This window comes from Pogoniulus pusillus, chromosome 10 (genome assembly GCF_015220805.1).
Source record: "Pogoniulus pusillus isolate bPogPus1 chromosome 10, bPogPus1.pri, whole genome shotgun sequence".
Taxonomy (NCBI): domain Eukaryota; kingdom Metazoa; phylum Chordata; class Aves; order Piciformes; family Lybiidae; genus Pogoniulus; species Pogoniulus pusillus.
Genome location: NC_087273.1, coordinates 29,853,117 through 29,869,850, shown reverse-complemented (window position 1 = coordinate 29,869,850; position 16,734 = coordinate 29,853,117). Strand labels below are relative to the sequence as shown.

The 16,734-nt window shown below is 45.6% G+C and overlaps 1 protein-coding gene across 4 annotated transcripts in view; it reads left to right on the top strand.

The window, feature by feature from the left end:
- CARMIL1 (capping protein regulator and myosin 1 linker 1) overlaps nucleotides 1-16,063 on the top strand; it is a 244,731-nt gene extending 228,668 nt beyond the window's left edge. For 3 of the 4 annotated variants that reach the window (XM_064150101.1, XM_064150100.1, XM_064150099.1), the window contains 4 exons: nucleotides 977-1,055; nucleotides 3,774-4,007; nucleotides 8,688-8,822; nucleotides 15,011-16,063. In XM_064150101.1, coding sequence (XP_064006171.1) covers nucleotides 977-1,055; nucleotides 3,774-4,007; nucleotides 8,688-8,822; nucleotides 15,011-15,147 — 585 coding nt within the window. In that variant the 3' untranslated portion in view covers nucleotides 15,148-16,063. The remainder of the gene's footprint in view (nucleotides 1-976; nucleotides 1,056-3,773; nucleotides 4,008-8,687; nucleotides 8,823-15,010) is intronic. The other variant, XM_064150102.1, reaches the window with a different exon arrangement.
- The last annotated feature ends 671 nt before the right edge of the window (nucleotides 16,064-16,734 follow it).

The following is a 16,734-nucleotide window of genomic DNA, read 5'->3' as shown; positions in this document are numbered from 1 at the left end:
CTCCTGCTGATCACACCATTCCTGATGCAGGCCAGGATGCCACTGGCTCTCTTGGCCACCTGGGCACTCTGCTGGCTCATGTTCAGGCAGGTATCAATCAGCACCCCCAGATCCCTCTCTGTCTGGCTGCTCTCCAGCCACTCCGACCCCAGCCTGTATCTCTGCATGGGGTTGTTGTGGCCAAAGTGCAGCACCCTGCACTTGGAGCTATTGAACACCATCCCCTTGGACTCTGCCCATCTGTCCAGGCGGTCAAGGTCCCGCTGCAGAGCCCTTCTGCCTTCCAACTCAGTCACATCTGCCCCCAGCTTGGTGTCATCTGCAAACTTGCTGATGACTGACTCCATGCCCTCATCCAGATCATCTATGAAGATGTTAAAGAGGATGGGGCCCTCTTCAGTGTCAGTGCCCCCTTTCTTTAAAGAGGTTGAGCCCCCTGCAAGTGCTTGAGTGGTAGCTTTAAACACCTTTCAGTAAGTAAGCTCTGTTTGTTTTTAGAGCAAATATCCTGTCGATATGAGTGGTGCTACTTCTGGAGTTGTGGGTTTATTTGAATTCTGTTCTTGTTGTACGTGGGAGAGCATGGAACCAGTTGGCTGTCGTATTCAAAATCCAGATCGTCAGCAAAAGACTTCTACACCTGATGTTAAATATAGAGCTCTTTGGAGGAAAGGCTATTTCCAACTGGCACCTTCAGTGTCAACTCCTATTACCTTAGGAGACCTACCAAGTAGGAGGGAGGGTGTCATTGCAGCTTTGCTAGACGTGTCAGTGTTAGTTACAAATCAGCCTCGTTTTCTTCCTGCTTAGATCTCCAAGAACTGGAAGAGAAACAAGAGAGACTCCACCATCTATTAATATCACCACTTCCTCTGCCTTATGCCTTCCAAACTACAGCTTTTCTCCTTAGGAGAAACACTGAATGTTATTATTTGCAGATGTATTATTAATATGAGAGCTTTCCTTACTCTTTCAGAAACTTGGGAATGACACAACTCCCAGAGAGTCTTTTGACACTGCACTGAGCACAGAACGACTGGATGGAAGTGGCACAGGTAAAGTTTTGCATTTCCTAGTATAAAGTCTTTCTAGAAAATACAAAATGTCTGATCCCTCTCCAGATTGTGTGCCCACAATTGCTTAAGCAGAATAGGAGTTTACAGGAAAAGGAATAGAAACAAGCTGATTTTGTGTCCTCTTTGTGCTTCTCACAAAGTCAGCTTTAGGGTTGAGCTGGTAGCTTAGCTTTTACTTGTGTTCCATGGTGTGCCAGAGGGAAAGTACTTGGTACGTGTGCCTGGGGCACCTTCAAAAGGATGCTGAAGCTCAACCCAGGAGCCAGAAAAAATGTTTGCTCATGAGGAAGCAAAACTTCCAAATATACCTGGTGACCTAAATGTGACCAATTTGCAAGGTGTTGTCTGTGCACACTCTATCTTGAGTAATCTTGCCTGTGGGCTGTTAGAATAGGAAGAATAGAATAGCTGGCTCTCCCTGGGGTTTACCTAGCTTGAACAAAGCCAGGGCTGCCTGCAGAGTTATGGAGGCCATGCACACTGCATACATGCTCTCTCCATCATGTACAGAGTGGAGTCCAGCCTTGCAGTCCTTACAACGCTGATGCCATTTGCACCTAATCCTGCTGTGCCCTTGTCAAGCTGTACTCCTGGGCCCTGAAGCGGCAGTGCTTACATTTCACCTCGGGACAGGATGAAATTCTGGTCTCTGTGCATGCTTTTGGGACTGGCCAGTGAAGTGTTCAGGAGGGATTTATCTCTGGTGATTCATGCATACCACATTCATTGGGCTGAAAGGAATGGACTGAGCTAGGGATTTCAGCTCTCGTTTCTCTGCAGTCGTGGTTAGGTATCCTGCAAGGGAGGGTACACAGAGTTGCCAAAGCATACAGAAGTAAAGCTGAAATCAAAATCCAGGTGTAGCAATATTGGTTGAGCACTTCAGAAGTTTTCAAGTTTTATACCTTTCTAAAGCAAGTGTTAAGTCTGTACAGAGCTCAATAAACTCTATAAATCAGCGCTTTTAAAGCCTGCTTATCTTTTGAAGAGAGCCTTGAGTACTGTGTGTCTCCTGATGCCATCAAACTGAAATCAGAGGAGAAAGAATAGTCTGTGCTTGAGGCATTATAGTAGCTGCTTGAGGTATTAGATTAGCTGGGGGTGGCTGACCCCAATTTTTGTCTGGTCGTCATCTCTGTATATGACACAGTTCACCCCCACCACACTGCAGTGTTCATGAACCTTCCTTTTGGCTTCCAACTGTCAGTTCTTTCTTTACCACTCTTGCTGGAGAGCTCCCTGAGGCTCCTCTATCCTGTTGTGACTACAATTTCTCTTTGTTTGGGGTTCATTTATCTTAACTTACCGGGTTCTAATAATACTAGCAGGCCTGAGGCTAGGAAGGCAAGAAATAAAGTTAATGGAAAATTGCTAGAGGTTACTACAGAAAAACTATAAAGATGCAGATAATAATATTCCTTGCTTCGTGTCTGGATGTTGCCTGCCTTTTTTGTATGCACACATGCAGAGGTGAAGATGTCCTGCTGTTCTACTTGCAGCACGAAAGCTGATTGCATACGTGTGGGCTCAAACTCCCTGTCACGCACTCTTGCAGACAAGCACCACTCCACTCTCTCTTGTTTGCCAGACTTTAACTCCATCTAGGCTGAAAAACAGCTACATAGGCTGGAGAAATGTATTGGAGATTGACTTGCAACAAACTGTATCAACAGTCCTCTCCTTTGCACTGCCATTAAAGTGTCTTTGCTCAGAGCTTTTGTAACAGGCAGCATTTCTGAAAGGGATTCAAGGGTAGGTAGTTCCAGCTAGCAGCTGAGAGCACATACTTGGCTTTGCCAGGCACCACAGCTACCAGTCTGCATTTTGGTTAGTCTGTTATTCTTGTGTGAGAAGAAAGATGTGACAACTGTTGAAAGTCCCAAGCTAACACACAAGTTCAAAGGTTGTCATTATACCTGCTACATACCTTCAACCTTCTGAAAGCTGCAGCCTAGGAAAGTAGGGCACGTGTTCAGCTTATTTGCAGCCTAGACTCCAGCCACCTTTCTCCCAGCTTGCACAGGTAGAGAGAATTGATTTGTTTCTTGGAAGTCAGTGTAGCTTTATCTCATAATGCCTTGGTGTTTCTTTGGAACAAAGAGTATGCTGATAAGCTTGCTAACATGTGGAAACTGTAAATCCACGTTAGAGAAGTCAAAGTAGTATCTAAAGAATACTTTGATCTCTGCTAAGTTTCAGAAACTCCTCTAGTGCTTGCTAGAAATAACAAATAAAAAGATGAAGCCTGCTGCTGATCACACATTGGGGATTTCTTTTCTGGGCCAGGATTCTCTGTTGATCTTAGATACCCAACCTTTTGTCTGTAAAGATGCAAAATGGGCAAAGTCTGCCTTTTCCACTGATCCATTGCAGCTTTCTCAGCAGGTAGTCTGCACCATCTGCTCCCAGAAATATGAGGGAAGAATAAGGTCTAGCCAGCTATCACCCCAAATACATTGAAAGGGGGAAGATGCCGTCACCTCTGAGCAATTGAATTATGAATCTCAGCATGAGTAAGAACTAGCAGTTTTAGATCCTTTTCTTGCAGTGCTTTTGAGTGAAGCATTGGGGATCCACTTACACAGCCATGCAGCAGTGACAGGTGAGCTAAGGAAGGTATTGTCCACACAAGCAGATCTGTGCACAGTGTGTTCTGTGTTGCAGGAAACTTTTATTCCGTGTGTCTGTCTATTTCAGTGCCTAAACTCCAGCAGACCCTTCCAGAGAGTCGATTTGCCTCAAATAAAGGTGACTCTGTCTCAACGTCGTCAGAAAAAAACTCAAAAGCTGAACCAAAGGCAGAAGCTGGTGCAAAGGCAAGAAGTTCTTCCAATACACCAACCAGCCCAAAGCCCCCACTGCAGTCCACAAAGCCCAGCCTGGCAGGACGACCCACGGTGCCACAGAAACCACGCTCTGCCTCTCGTACTGGTGAGGAGCTCTTCTGGCATTTCTTACCCCCACCTTGGTGCTTCTCAGTGCTGTTGATGTGTGCTGTGGAGGAGACACTCGTGGCCACTTCCTGAACAGAAGTTAAATGCAGAAGGACAGGTTATTCAATCACTTGCCCTTGACTTGCAGGATTCTTTTCCACCACTCCTGCCCTAATTCCAGTAAATTTGTTAAAACAGTTTGACCTGTGAGCTGCAATCAGGTGAGCTGTTGGAAGTTAGCTGACATTCACAGAAGAGGCAAGCACAGAAAGCTACTTCAGCATCAAAGCCCTGTTGCAGTAGCACTGACAAAAAAACTGTATCTTCATAACTGTATTTTCTCTGAACACCTGGCCTTAGATGCTAACATTCTGGGGGGTTTCTGGCAGGCTGCTTGTCACTCCTTAAGCAAATGCCTGTTATTTTTAATAGCTTGTACAAAGTGACAATCTCTCATACTGGCTTCCCTTGCTTTGCCATTTTTTCTTTCTTTCTTGCCTTTGATAGGAAACAGTTGTAACTGTGCTTTTTTTAACCACACAAGACTGCTGGTTGTCTGACGAGAACTTCTGCTCTGTCCTAGCCTCCTGCCCAGAGACTACCTCAATCTTTCCAATAGTGGGAAATATTCCAGCAGATCACTCATACCTTAATCTGCCCATTGTTTAGTAGGCCAGTGTCACAACCCCCTCTTGCCCAAGTACAGCCACTGCACTTGAGGAGAAGTAAGTGCTTAGTTACTGACTCCCTCCATGGCTATGGCAAATACATCATCTTAATTGCTAACGACTGAAAACCATGAGCATAGGCATCTGTAAGAGCTCACAGACCTCTAGGCTTTCACCATGCTCTCTGGTGACTTCAGAAAGACATCATGGTGGCCTTAGAAAAACGGGGAGTGAAGGGTCAGAGAGATATTAAGCCTCCTCCCCACCCTTGGTGTGCTACTTGAGCATTACTTAGTCTCTGCTCTCCAATGGGTAGAATGTTGTTCAGTACAGAATCACCTTCAGGATTTAGATGGCTTTAAATTTAATTGTACTGACCATTTTGGAATTGGTTGTAAAAGGTGAGAGGTGTCAGGTAAGATGCCAGCAAAGATGACTACAGTAGGAGAGCATGGCTTGTTTGGTGATGCTTTGATCTGTGAGATAGGCAGTGTGTCATCACAAAGTCTTAGGTGTCAGAAGGACCTGAGCCATCTGTTTCTGCCAGTTCCCATTTCCTGCAGAGAGGGTACTGTGGGTTGAACAGAGAGTAATTAATATTTACTCTTAATAGGCTAGCTCCTAGTGTGGCAGTTTAAAGCATCACAGTCGCTGTTGCAGTCTAACTTCTATCCTAGTACTTGTTGCAAGCTGCTGGCTAAGCACACTGAGGCAAGGTGAGGAAGAAGCTGAGCAGTAATCCTTATTCACCCTTTTGCTCCTGCTCTTGTTTCTGCTGACGTGACCAAACTAACGGTAGCAAATTTTGGCTGAGTCATCTGAGAGCAAAGGAACAGAGCTGAGATGTCAACAAATTATCAAAGACTGAAAGTGATTCTTCGATGAAGCACATAACAGCTTTAGCTTAGAAATAGAGAGTGGTGTTTGCCAAGTGCTGCCTTCACCCATACCAAGCTTGATGCCAAGCTTCTTGAAGCAGCTGGCCTCACTGGCACATCAGAAGCATGGAGAAGCTCCAAGAATTAGTGTATGTGTTCAGATCAAGTTGATATGGGAGATTATCACTTCCTGTGCTGAAAGTAAAAAGGTTTATGGTGTCTCCTGACCATTGAGATAAATTCCTTTTCATTTCCAATACACAACCAATTCATAGAATCATAGAATCAGTCAGGGTTGGCAGGGACCACAAGGATCATCTAGTTCCAATCCCCCTGCCATGGGCAGGGACACCCTACCCTAGAGCAGGCTGGCCAAAGCCCCATCCAGCCTGGGCTTAAACACCTCCAGGGATGGGGCCTCAACCACCTCCCTGGGCAACCCATTCCAGGCTCTCACCACTCTCATGCTGAACAACTTCCTCTTCACATCCAGCCTGAACCTACCCATCTCCAGCTTTGCTCCATTCCCCCTAGTCCTGTCACTCCCTGATATCCTGAAAAGTCCTTCCCCAGCTTTTTTGTAGGCCCTCTTCAGATACTGAAAGGCCACAATAAGGTCATCTGGGAGCCTCCTCTTCTCCAGACTGAACAGCCCCAACTCTTTCAGTCTGTCCTCATAGGAGAGGTGCTCCAGCCCTCTGTTCATCCCAGTGGTCCTTCTCTGGCCATGCTTCAGCATCTCCACGTCCTTTTTGTAATGGAGACTCCAGAACTGGATGCAGTACTCCAGGCGGGGTCTCACCAGAGCAGAGCAGAGGGAGAGAATCATCTCCCTGGCCCTGCTGGCCACACTTCTCCTGATGCAGCCCAGGATCTGGTTGGCTTTCTGGGCTGCAAATGCACACTGCTCATGTTGAACTTCTCGTCCACCAGCACATCCAAGTTCCTCTCCTCAGGGCTCCTTTCCAGCCAATGAGTTGCTTTTAGATGGCTTCTGGCTCCTTTGGCTCTTTGAGCATTCCTTACATTTTTCTGCGTCTGTCAGACAATCTCTGCTTAAAAACAGAGCTCTCCATTTAACTTCTGATAATGGTGGAACAAACCCAAGGGAGTTACACTCGGTAACACCCCAGAAAACATGACCTCCCCTGCCATTCATAGAATCATAGAATCAGTCAGGTTTGAAGACACCTCCAAGATCATCCAGGCCAACCTAGCACCCAGCCCTATCCAGTCAACTAGACCATGGCACTAAGTGCCTCATCCAGGCTTTGCTTGAACATCTCCAGGGACGGTGCCTCCACCACCTCCCTGGGCAGCCCATTCCAATGCCAATCACTCTCTCTGTGAAGAACTCCCTCCTAACATCCAGCCTGTACCTCCCCTGGCACAACTTGAGACTGTGTCCCCTTGTTCTATTGCTGGTTGCCTGGGAGAAGAAGCAAACCTCCACCTGGCTACAATGTCCCTTCATGTAGTTGTAGACAGCAATGAGGTCCCCCCCTGAGCCTCCTCTTCTCCAGGCTAAACAACCCCAGCTCCCTCAGCCTCTCCTCATAGGCTTTGTGCTCCAGGCCCCTCACCAGCTTTGTTGCCCTTCTCTGGACATGTTCCAGTATCTCAACATCTCTCTTGAATTGAGGAGCCCAGAACTGGACACAGGACTCAAGGTGTGGCCTGAGCAGTACTGAGTACAGAGGAAGAATAACCTCCCTTGTCCTACTGGCCACACTGTTCCTGATGCAGGCCAGGATGCCATTGGCTCTCTTGGCCACCTGGGCACACTGCTGGCTCATCTTCAGCCTACTATCTATCAGTACCCCCAGGTCCCTTTCCTCCTGGCTGCTCTCCAGCCACTCAGTCCTCAGCCTGTAGCGCTGCTTGGGGTTGTTGTGGCCAAAGTGCAGAACCCTGCACTTGGCCTTGTTAAATCTCATCCCATTGGCTTCTGCCCACCCATCCAGCCTGTCCAGGTCCCTCTGCAGGGCTCTCCTACCTTCCAACAGCTCCACACCTGCTCCTAGCTTGGTGTCATCTGCAAACTTACTGATGCTGGACTCAATCCCCTCGTCCAGGTCATCAATAAAGATATTGAACAGGACTGGGCCCAGCACTGATCCTTGGGGAACATTATGACATAGCATGCAGCTTATCACAGACATTAGTTTAACTCATGGTGCAAACACACAAGAGAGTTATAGAATCATAGAATCAGCCAGGTTAGAAGAGACCTCCAGGATCATCCAGTCCAACCTATTCCTTTTTCCTTCTCTCAATACTAATATATGTCCCTGGTTCCTTTGTTGTGTACATATGTCACTGTTTCCTCCTCAGGAAGCAAACATACAAGCAGTTTAATCCATTGCAGCTGTACTTCCCTACTGTCCAGTGTAAGACTGAAAAGGCTCTCCTGCAAGGACAGTAAAGCTGGTAGTCAGCTTGCTGTACATACCACATACCCAGCCTTTTGGAGAAACAAGATATCCAGATGGTTTAAACTATAGATTTGAATTTTAAGTCCTGGTTTTCCTCACAGACTGGAAGACAAAGTATTTTTTCTATTTAGAAGAACTTTGGGATGTTGTCATATAATGGACTGGCAATTTATTACTGGAAGGACAGAGTTCTGTAGGCTATTAATGACATTTGTTTCTCTGGTTCCTATTTATGACATTTCTCCTTTTGTTATTATTTTTATGACTGTGAAACAGGATATCTAAAATGATCAGTTCATTATGTTTCAGAACAATAAAAATATAAATAGAGCAAATAGTTCCAAAAAAAATCCCCAAACATCCATCTACAATAATTTTCAGCTGTTCTTCACAAATTGCACACTTACATCTTGGAGGAAACTCACTTGGTCCCATCAGATTTCTGTTTGTGCTGCAGCAGCAGCACACACTAAAAATGCTAGCATTAAGATCTCTGCTTTGGCTGTTAAAGCTCTTTCACTTGGATTGAAGGCCATCATGCATTCTTTTGGCATAATGTGAATTTCTGGATCCTTCTGCCATAGATTTTATCTGTTTCTTGTCTGTGTATTGTACTGAGGTTTGGCTCATCCTGACAGCACCGTTTCTCTACAGTGCAAATATAACTTCTCGTCTTTTTGTTCATGGTACTTCACAGAGGATGCTCCAGAGTCTCCATCTGGCCCCAGTTCCCCAAAGGTTGCCCTGCTTCCACCTGTGCTGAAGAAAGTTCCTTCTGATAAGGAAAAGGATGGTCAGAGCAGCCCCTCAGGCAGATCGTTTCCCCAGGAAGGTAGGAGTGTTGGTATAACTCTTGTTCCAGCTTGCTTCTCTTCTGCTACAATTTGATGTGTCGTTGGCTCCCAGTTTGATTTCACTTGGAGGGGAAGAGGGCAGTTCATCTGCAGGAAAAACGGGCAAGGAAAGTGTATCCTCATATCCTTCATCCAAGGGTTGATGCTCTGTATTTTCTTTCTTTGATCAAACCAAGTGAAAGATGAATCCTCTGGTATTGATAATGTAGTAAACAGTGAAGGGACTCTCACATTGTGTATATTATGGTTTAGTTTAGTCTGAACTGAGAATGAGATTAGTATTGATGACACACACACTCACAGTATCCCAGTATCACCAAGGTTGGAAGAGACCTCACAGATCATCAAGTCCAACCCTTTACCACAGAGCTCAAGGCTAGACCATGGCACCAAGTGCCACGTCCAATCCTGCCTTGAACAGCTCCAGGGACGGCGACTCCACCACCTCCCCGGGCAGCCCATTCCAGTGTCCAATGACTCTCTCAGTGAAGAACTTTCTCCTCACCTCGAGCCTAAATCTCCCCTGGCGCAGCTTGAGACTGTGTCCTCTCGTTCTGGTGCTGGCCACCTGAGAGAAGAGAGCAAGCTCCTCCTGGCCACAACCACCCCTCAGGTAGTTGTAGACCGCTCATATGTGGTTCAGCACATTTCCAAGGGAGCAGCCACAGCTTTGTTCCTTGCAGCCAGTCTGCTTGTACTTCTCCTTTCTGTGGCAGCACAGCAATAAGTCTCTGTGTACCAGAGCAGGGCTTGGTAAGCTGCTGCCTTGTCTTTGCTGGTTTTGGTGTATATGCTGGATTTCTGCTTTTGCTGATGTGTTTCCTTGCCCACAGTTGCTTTTAGAAGAGCTAAGGCTTGCTCAGGTAGCATAGGATATGTGGAGAAGTAGTCACAGAAATGTTGCTAAGTGTAGTGTTAGCTGGCACAAATGACTATACTTGAAATCTGGAGGTGAGTCCCTTCCTTCCTGGGATTCTCTTCAAGAAAGACACCAAGGTAATTTCCATCATTGAAGCTGTGAGACAAAGGAGTGCCCATTCACACTTTGCCAGCAGTTTTTCCTAGGATGGAGGCAGACAAGTCAAGGCAGATACATAATCCTGTAATTCTTCTGCTTCAAAGACCACTGTTGTCCTCTAGATGAGAGGGGCAAAGCCATACCCAAAGTGGGATGATCCAGAGCTGTATATTGAGGAGCTTCTTCCTTCCCCTCCTGAAAGTACCATTTCCTGTAAGAAACAGCCTATCTTAAAGTCTGAGCATCACTCTGCTTGGAAAATTGTTGCTGTACTGAGCTACCTTTTGATGACCTCGTGTCAGTACATGCGGGGTAGTTGTCTAAAGGTTTTTACTTTCACTTCAGCCTCCTCTGTGATGCTGTTGGGATGCTCTTGTGCCATAAAGGCAGCAGAACCAGCACAATCTCACTGACTTCTGTAGAGCTAGCAGGACACGACACACCCAAGGACCTCTCCTATGTCTGGAAAGTGATGAGGGTTCGGAGGGTCTGTGTTGTCCTGCGGCTTAGGACCTGGAAAAAACAGCAGGATGTCTGAAGTGCCTCGTGGCGGCTGTGGCATTATGAGGGCTGTAAGGCATGGTAGAACCTGTTTATTCTTCTGTCTCAGCTGTTGCACGACAGCTGTATATACTTGAGTCCTTTTCTTGCCAGTTTATCACCAGACTGAGAAACTCGTTACAGCAGATCTAGAGAAGGACAGTGGAAATGGGACTTGTTCCAGGAGCATTTCAGTGTGAGGTTATCCTCACTGTTCTTGTGCTATATGCTTTCTCCATCTCCCAGTCATGAGAAGGGACATACTGGGAAGGGACATATTGGAGAAGCAGGGACTATGGGGTTGTGACTACAGTTCTTTTGCATTACAGCCATCTGACACAGCAGGGATTTGACAGGGGTTTGTAGTGTGTGGTTGTCATGTGAGAGGAGGGACAATCACTTTAAAAGTAGTGTTCTCTGTTTGCAAATCCTTACAGAAAGAGGTCAGACATTGTCCTTCCCTCCTTGCTCCCTTAGACCTCCATGGATGACATGGCCAAAGACAGAGTTTTCTATTTGCTGGTACATCACACAGCACAAATGTTATCCATATTAGTTCAGAATGGCTAAAATAGGAGTTCCAAGTCCTTACAAAGCTTCCCTGCTTTGCATAAAAGTAATTAGGAAAGTAAATTCACTTTCCTTTATTTTTTTTTCCAGCTTTCCTTTTCTTTATTACTGTTTTACTTCCTCACTCAGTCATTCCTCTGTCCTTGCTTTTTTGACTACATTACTGTTTTACTTCCTCACTCAGTCATTCCTCTGTCCTTGCTTTTTTGACTACATTACTGTTTTACTTCCTCACTCAGTTATTCCTCTGTCCTTGCTTTTTTTACCACCTTTCAGGCTAGCATGGCTTATTTCTTCAACTGGTAAATCACTGCAAATCTGCTCAAGTTAGTAAATAAAACTTTATCTCCTGCAAAAGAAAGCTGCAAATTAGATGACACTTGATTACAAATTGCTCTATGTTAATGAGCTTAACTATACTTTGTGGGACAATCTCAAGATGTGCCTCTTTACACAGTGTGCCTGTGTGACCAGGCTGCAGTTGCCAACATCCACAAATACCCAGACAAAATTAGAGCAACCATCTGGCATATTGATTACAGCTCTTTGAACAATTGATTACATGGGATGGATAAAGGAATTACTTGCATTGCTTTCCTCATGTGGGCCTACAGAACACCTTAGGGGGATGAATAAATCTTTTTTTCCTGCTAGAGCAAACAGGAGGTTGTCAAAAAAGAGAAGCAGCTCATGACTGTGCCCAGCCATCTGGCAGTGTGAAAACCACTTCGGGGCAGTATTCTACCAGTGCAGAAGAGGAAGTTAATGTGCTTGGCCCAACATCTGGTTAGAAGTTGTTTGTTTTTCATCAAAATGTTACTTGATAGCTGGCACTAACAATCAATAGGAAATGATAATAGCTGAGAAGCCACAGGACAGTGTGGATTTCTGAGAGGTAAAAACTTCTGCATAGGAACCACATGGCAAAATTTCCAGATCAGATGTGTGTGTGCCTTCTTCCTTTGTGGCCACACCAGTGACCATGCAGCACCTGTAGCCTCTCTGGGGCTCATTACAAACTGTGAGTGCTCGTGTTGGTGACACTGGCACGCAGATGTGCTGCAGGCACACTGTCCTCTGCTCTGTGTCCCTACAAACCTTTCCTTTATAAGATGTGTGCACTGGTGTGTCTCAAAATACATTTCAGCTTGAATATTCTCAGTGCCAGTTTCGGTACATCACTCACTAAACCATTTAAGGACTGGGTAAATCAGATTATTCTGGCACAGTACTTTGATTTTTGCAGTTGCATAAACAAACCAAACAAATCCTAAAAGGACCCAAATCTGTCACTCTGCTGCACGCTTCACCTGAAGAGCAGCTTTGACTTGTAAACTCATTCACTTGGCCATAAAAAAAGCTTAGTTAATCTGTCTTTAAAGTACAGAAGCTCCTGTTCTCAAATGGTGCATGTTTAAGTGCTTCTCTTTACCTCTGAACTGATTTATTTAACCAATGATTCCAATTAATTTTTTCTGTAGTATTTAATGAGGTATTTGAGCATCTTGCATAGTTACAGTTATCTGCTGGCTTTCTGTTTGTAAGGCATCATGTAACCTTTCCATAACATCCTCAGCCCAAAAGTATAAACTTAATTCCTTTTCCTTTTGTCCAATCAAATTTAGCCCACCCAAACCTGGAACATCTCCTCCTCATCATGATCAAATTGCTATATTTTAGTTCATTCTAAAATGCCTCTCTGATAAAGTAAGCTTCAAAAGCTGCCACAGATCTGCACAGGTTACTTGTGTGTGACTTCATCAGGACAAGGGTAAGCTCTTAGAGCAGCTCACAGTTTGTGGACCTGAATGCTCAATGTATTTTTTTTCAGGTGTTTTGGGGGGAAAGCTACCTGTCCTGATTTATCAGGCCAGAAACTGAATTGGCTGCTGCAGGATGTGCTCTGGGCTTTGTTTGAAGAGTGCACGGAGGCCAGATAAAAGGCCATGTAATCAATAGGTGGTGCAACTATCAAGAATGACTTAAAAATTTCCAGGCACCCATTTCTTTGAGAAGCAGTTGTGTTTGTGAAGGTGGAAATGCCATTTTGTTTGGTTGGTTTGTTGTTTTTTTTTAAATCTATTTATATTTTATTGTATTTTTTGGACAGAATGCAGGGATCTCAATCCTCTCCAATTCTATTAAATAGCTTTGAAAATCTTTCTCTTTTCCTCCTTTTTTTTCCCAGCTTGTAAAGCTGGGAGAAGAATGTAGCAACGTGTAGCTGCTGGTTCTTATTTTCTCCCATGTTTTGGCTGGGGCAGAAGCAGCCACAAGTATTTTGGACTCATCAGAATTATTTGGGTAGCAAATGTGCCATGTGGGCATCCACAAGACATGCACTGGATGCATCCATTCTGATTTCATCACAAGGGAGCCAGGAGCCAGGCTTTCTGCCCCCTTTCATTGCCTGTTGCTGTTCACCAGCACTGCCTGGGCAGTCTTGCTGACCCCACACGGATGCAGAGAACACCCCTACTGCCGCTGCCCCAGCAGCATTGGCTACCCTGGGACTCCACATTCCTGACAGAACTCCACGATTTGTAGCAGCCATGGAGATGCATCAGTGACAGCTTGCTGGTTGTCAGCCCCTGCTCCAGCTGGAGCTGGTGGCAGGGATGTCACCTTGCAGCAGCAAGGCTGTGAGTGAGAGGTACGCAGGGATGGAGGAGTGGTGCTTCATGGCCACCCCAGCTGCTGGTGCCTTGTTGAGCACAAATGTGAACAGACACGAGCATAACTGTGAGCCAAAGCCAGACGTCCTTATCTGAAATGCTGAGAAGGTCTTGCAACTGTAACATTTCATTTTGTGGGAGCGAAACGAGATGATTTGCACCAAAGTCACACTTAAAAGCCATGGTGTGTTTAAAGGTTCATTTTAATTGGAAGTGGGAGATATGTAAAGCTGTCAACCCTTGTGTAATATCAACCCCAGTGATGTGTATAATAACTCTTGTTAGCATAGCAATTGTAGACCACTGATTAGACTGGAAGTCTTTAACAAGGTTTCACAGCTATCTTTCCAAGTTATTTCAGATCCTGTAGGTTTGGGGGAAGCCCTGGCCTGACTGAGATTTGAGAGTGCTGGGTAAACAAAATGAGTGCTGTCTGTGCTTAGATTGTGGGGAGTGAGTGTGTCCTGTTTTCTCCACTGCCAAGCACAGCAAGGTGCCCATGATCTCAACTGGAAGAGATGCAGGTTGGGCTCAGAGCCAAGCTCCCCCCCTATCAGGGAACTAGGAGGACAGTGGGACCTGGCAGTGCTGATGAGTCAAGGAGCAACAGTTCAGGTAACTTGAATGTCAAAGTGAATGTCTGTCCTGATTAAGGCTGCTGAGTCAAAAGGGGAAATATAGTTGTGCCCTGCTAGGGAGCCAGGCCTGCATGGGACCAAGGAAAGTATAGGCTGGATGTTAGGAGGAAGTTCTTCCCAGAGAGAGTGATTGGCATTGGAATGGGCTGCCCAGGGAGGTGGTGGAGTAACCATCCCTGGAGGTCTTCAAGAACAGACTGGATGAGGCACTTAGTGCCATGGCTTAGTTGACTGGACAGGGCTGGGGGATATGTTGGGATGGATGATCTTGGAGGTCTCTTCCAACCTGGCTGATTCTATGATTCTATGAGTGACACATACTACTAGTGTGAGGGATGCCCAGTGAGGATCACCTGAGTAGTCAGGAGTGCATCATCTGAGATCCAGCCCAGCTGGAGGAAAGAATGCTGTCCTGCCTTTGAAGTGGTGTGATGAGAAGAAAGTCTCCAGGCTATTTCTAACTGTAATGTTTATCCATGTCACAGTGAAGTACCGAGTTTCACGTTTCAGGTTTCTCTGCTTGCCAGTCAACAGTGGGATACTCAAACTCTCTTCTCTCTTGCCTTCTTCTGGGTTGAAGAATTAATGGACCTACGCCACTCCTACTAGTGAAAATTAATTCAGTGGGAGCAGGAGCAGGTCCTGTCTGCATGAATGGCTTTTTAATCAATTTTCTTCCTCTCTCCTCTGCAATTGTTAGTAAGACCTATTTCTGTTTTTCACAGCTGCAAAAAGAAGCCCTGGGCAGCAGTCTCATGAGTTCCAGGAGCTGAAGCAGAGGTCCTTAAGTAAAGAAGGCCATCAGGGCAGCAAGTCGAGTGACTCTGGCGAAGAAGCAGAGAAAGACTTTATTTTTGTGTAGCAATCAGTACAAGAGCTTCGTAGAGGAGAGCTTTTGATAACAATCAGGGTGCAGCAATTGACAGCCCTTCTAGCCAGCTGCTCTTCCACCACAGGTACATTTCCAGGCAGACAAGCCTGATCTTCCAATCGTGATTTACACTCCCTCTGCATTGACTTGGTCCTTCATTTCTGTTCTGTGCAATGCAGACATCCCTTCCCATGCCTTTGCTAGAGCCAGCGACTCTTTTGTGTATTCTACTTGAATTTCTCTGAAGCAGCTACAGAGAGTGCCCTGCATTAGGGGCACTCAGAAAGCAAAGCAAATTAACTGGACCTTGTCTTACACTAATACACTGTACAGCAGGTAATGTGTTGTACTGCTGAATGTAAATGTGTCAGATCTGCACGTGACTTACCTATAAATATATCCCTGCGGTATGCAATTGCACATTGTAATTATATTCCAAGAGCACACTAATAAAATACTTTGTATAGATTATATATATTAAATGCTTGGGTATGGTTTTTACATTCTCCCCTAGGGAGCTTCTCTCTTCCTGTTCTCATACTGTACATAAAGCTCCAACGCTTACATTTGTGTACCGTCAGAAAGCACAACAGAGAAGGATTTGGGTGATGTATCCTCATGGTTATTGCTTCCACGTTCGTACATTAATGTATATAGTCGGCTGGAATGAGGGCAATTGAAGTTTGATTAATATTGGTGTTTTCTAGAGGCCTTCCTCAGTTCTGTCTGCATATTAGCTTCTTTTCAATGTGTGATTCTACAAGGCAAATAGTTCAGCATCTGTAAAAACGTTCCAGCTTTTGAGGGAGGGGGTGAAAATTCCACTGCTCTGCCTACTTACGTTACAGGTTGAAGGGATTTTATTCATATGTATATTTGTAACAATAAAAATGATTTTACAACTGCAGCACTGGTTGTTTTTGTGGCACTGCTTGTGGTCTGATGGGCTCTGCTCTCTGCGTGACAGTGTTGTGGCAGGCAGGTAGAGAGTTCAGTTAAGGTGAAACACATACCATCTTTCTCTGCTCCTAGCCAAATGGCTCTTCTTGCTGAAAGGCACACAGGCCTTTTCAGCAAGAAAAAGGGTCTCTATGCTTACCTCCTCCCTTGGGATCTTCAGCAAAGCAGCCTCCACATAGAATCATAGAGTCAACCAGGTTGGAAGAGACCTCCAAAATCATCCAGGCCAACCTATCCCCTAGGCCTGTCCAATCAACTAAGCCATGTCACTAAATGCCTCATCCAGGCTTTGCTTGAGGACCTCCAGGGACAGTGCCTCCACCACCTCCCTGGGCAGCCCATTCCAGTGCCAATCACTCTCTCTGGCAACAACTTCCTCCTAACATCCAGCCTAGACCTACCCCAGCACAACTTGAGACTGTGTCCCCTTGTTCTATTGCTGGTTGCCTGGGAGAAGAGACCAACCCCCACCTGGCTACAATGTCCCTTCAGGTAGTTGTAGACAGCAATGAGGTCCCCCCTGAGCCTCCTCTTCTCCAGGCTAAACAACCCCAGCTCCCTCAGCCTCTCCTCATAGGCTTTGTGTTCCATGCCCCTCACCAGCTTTGTTGCCCTTCT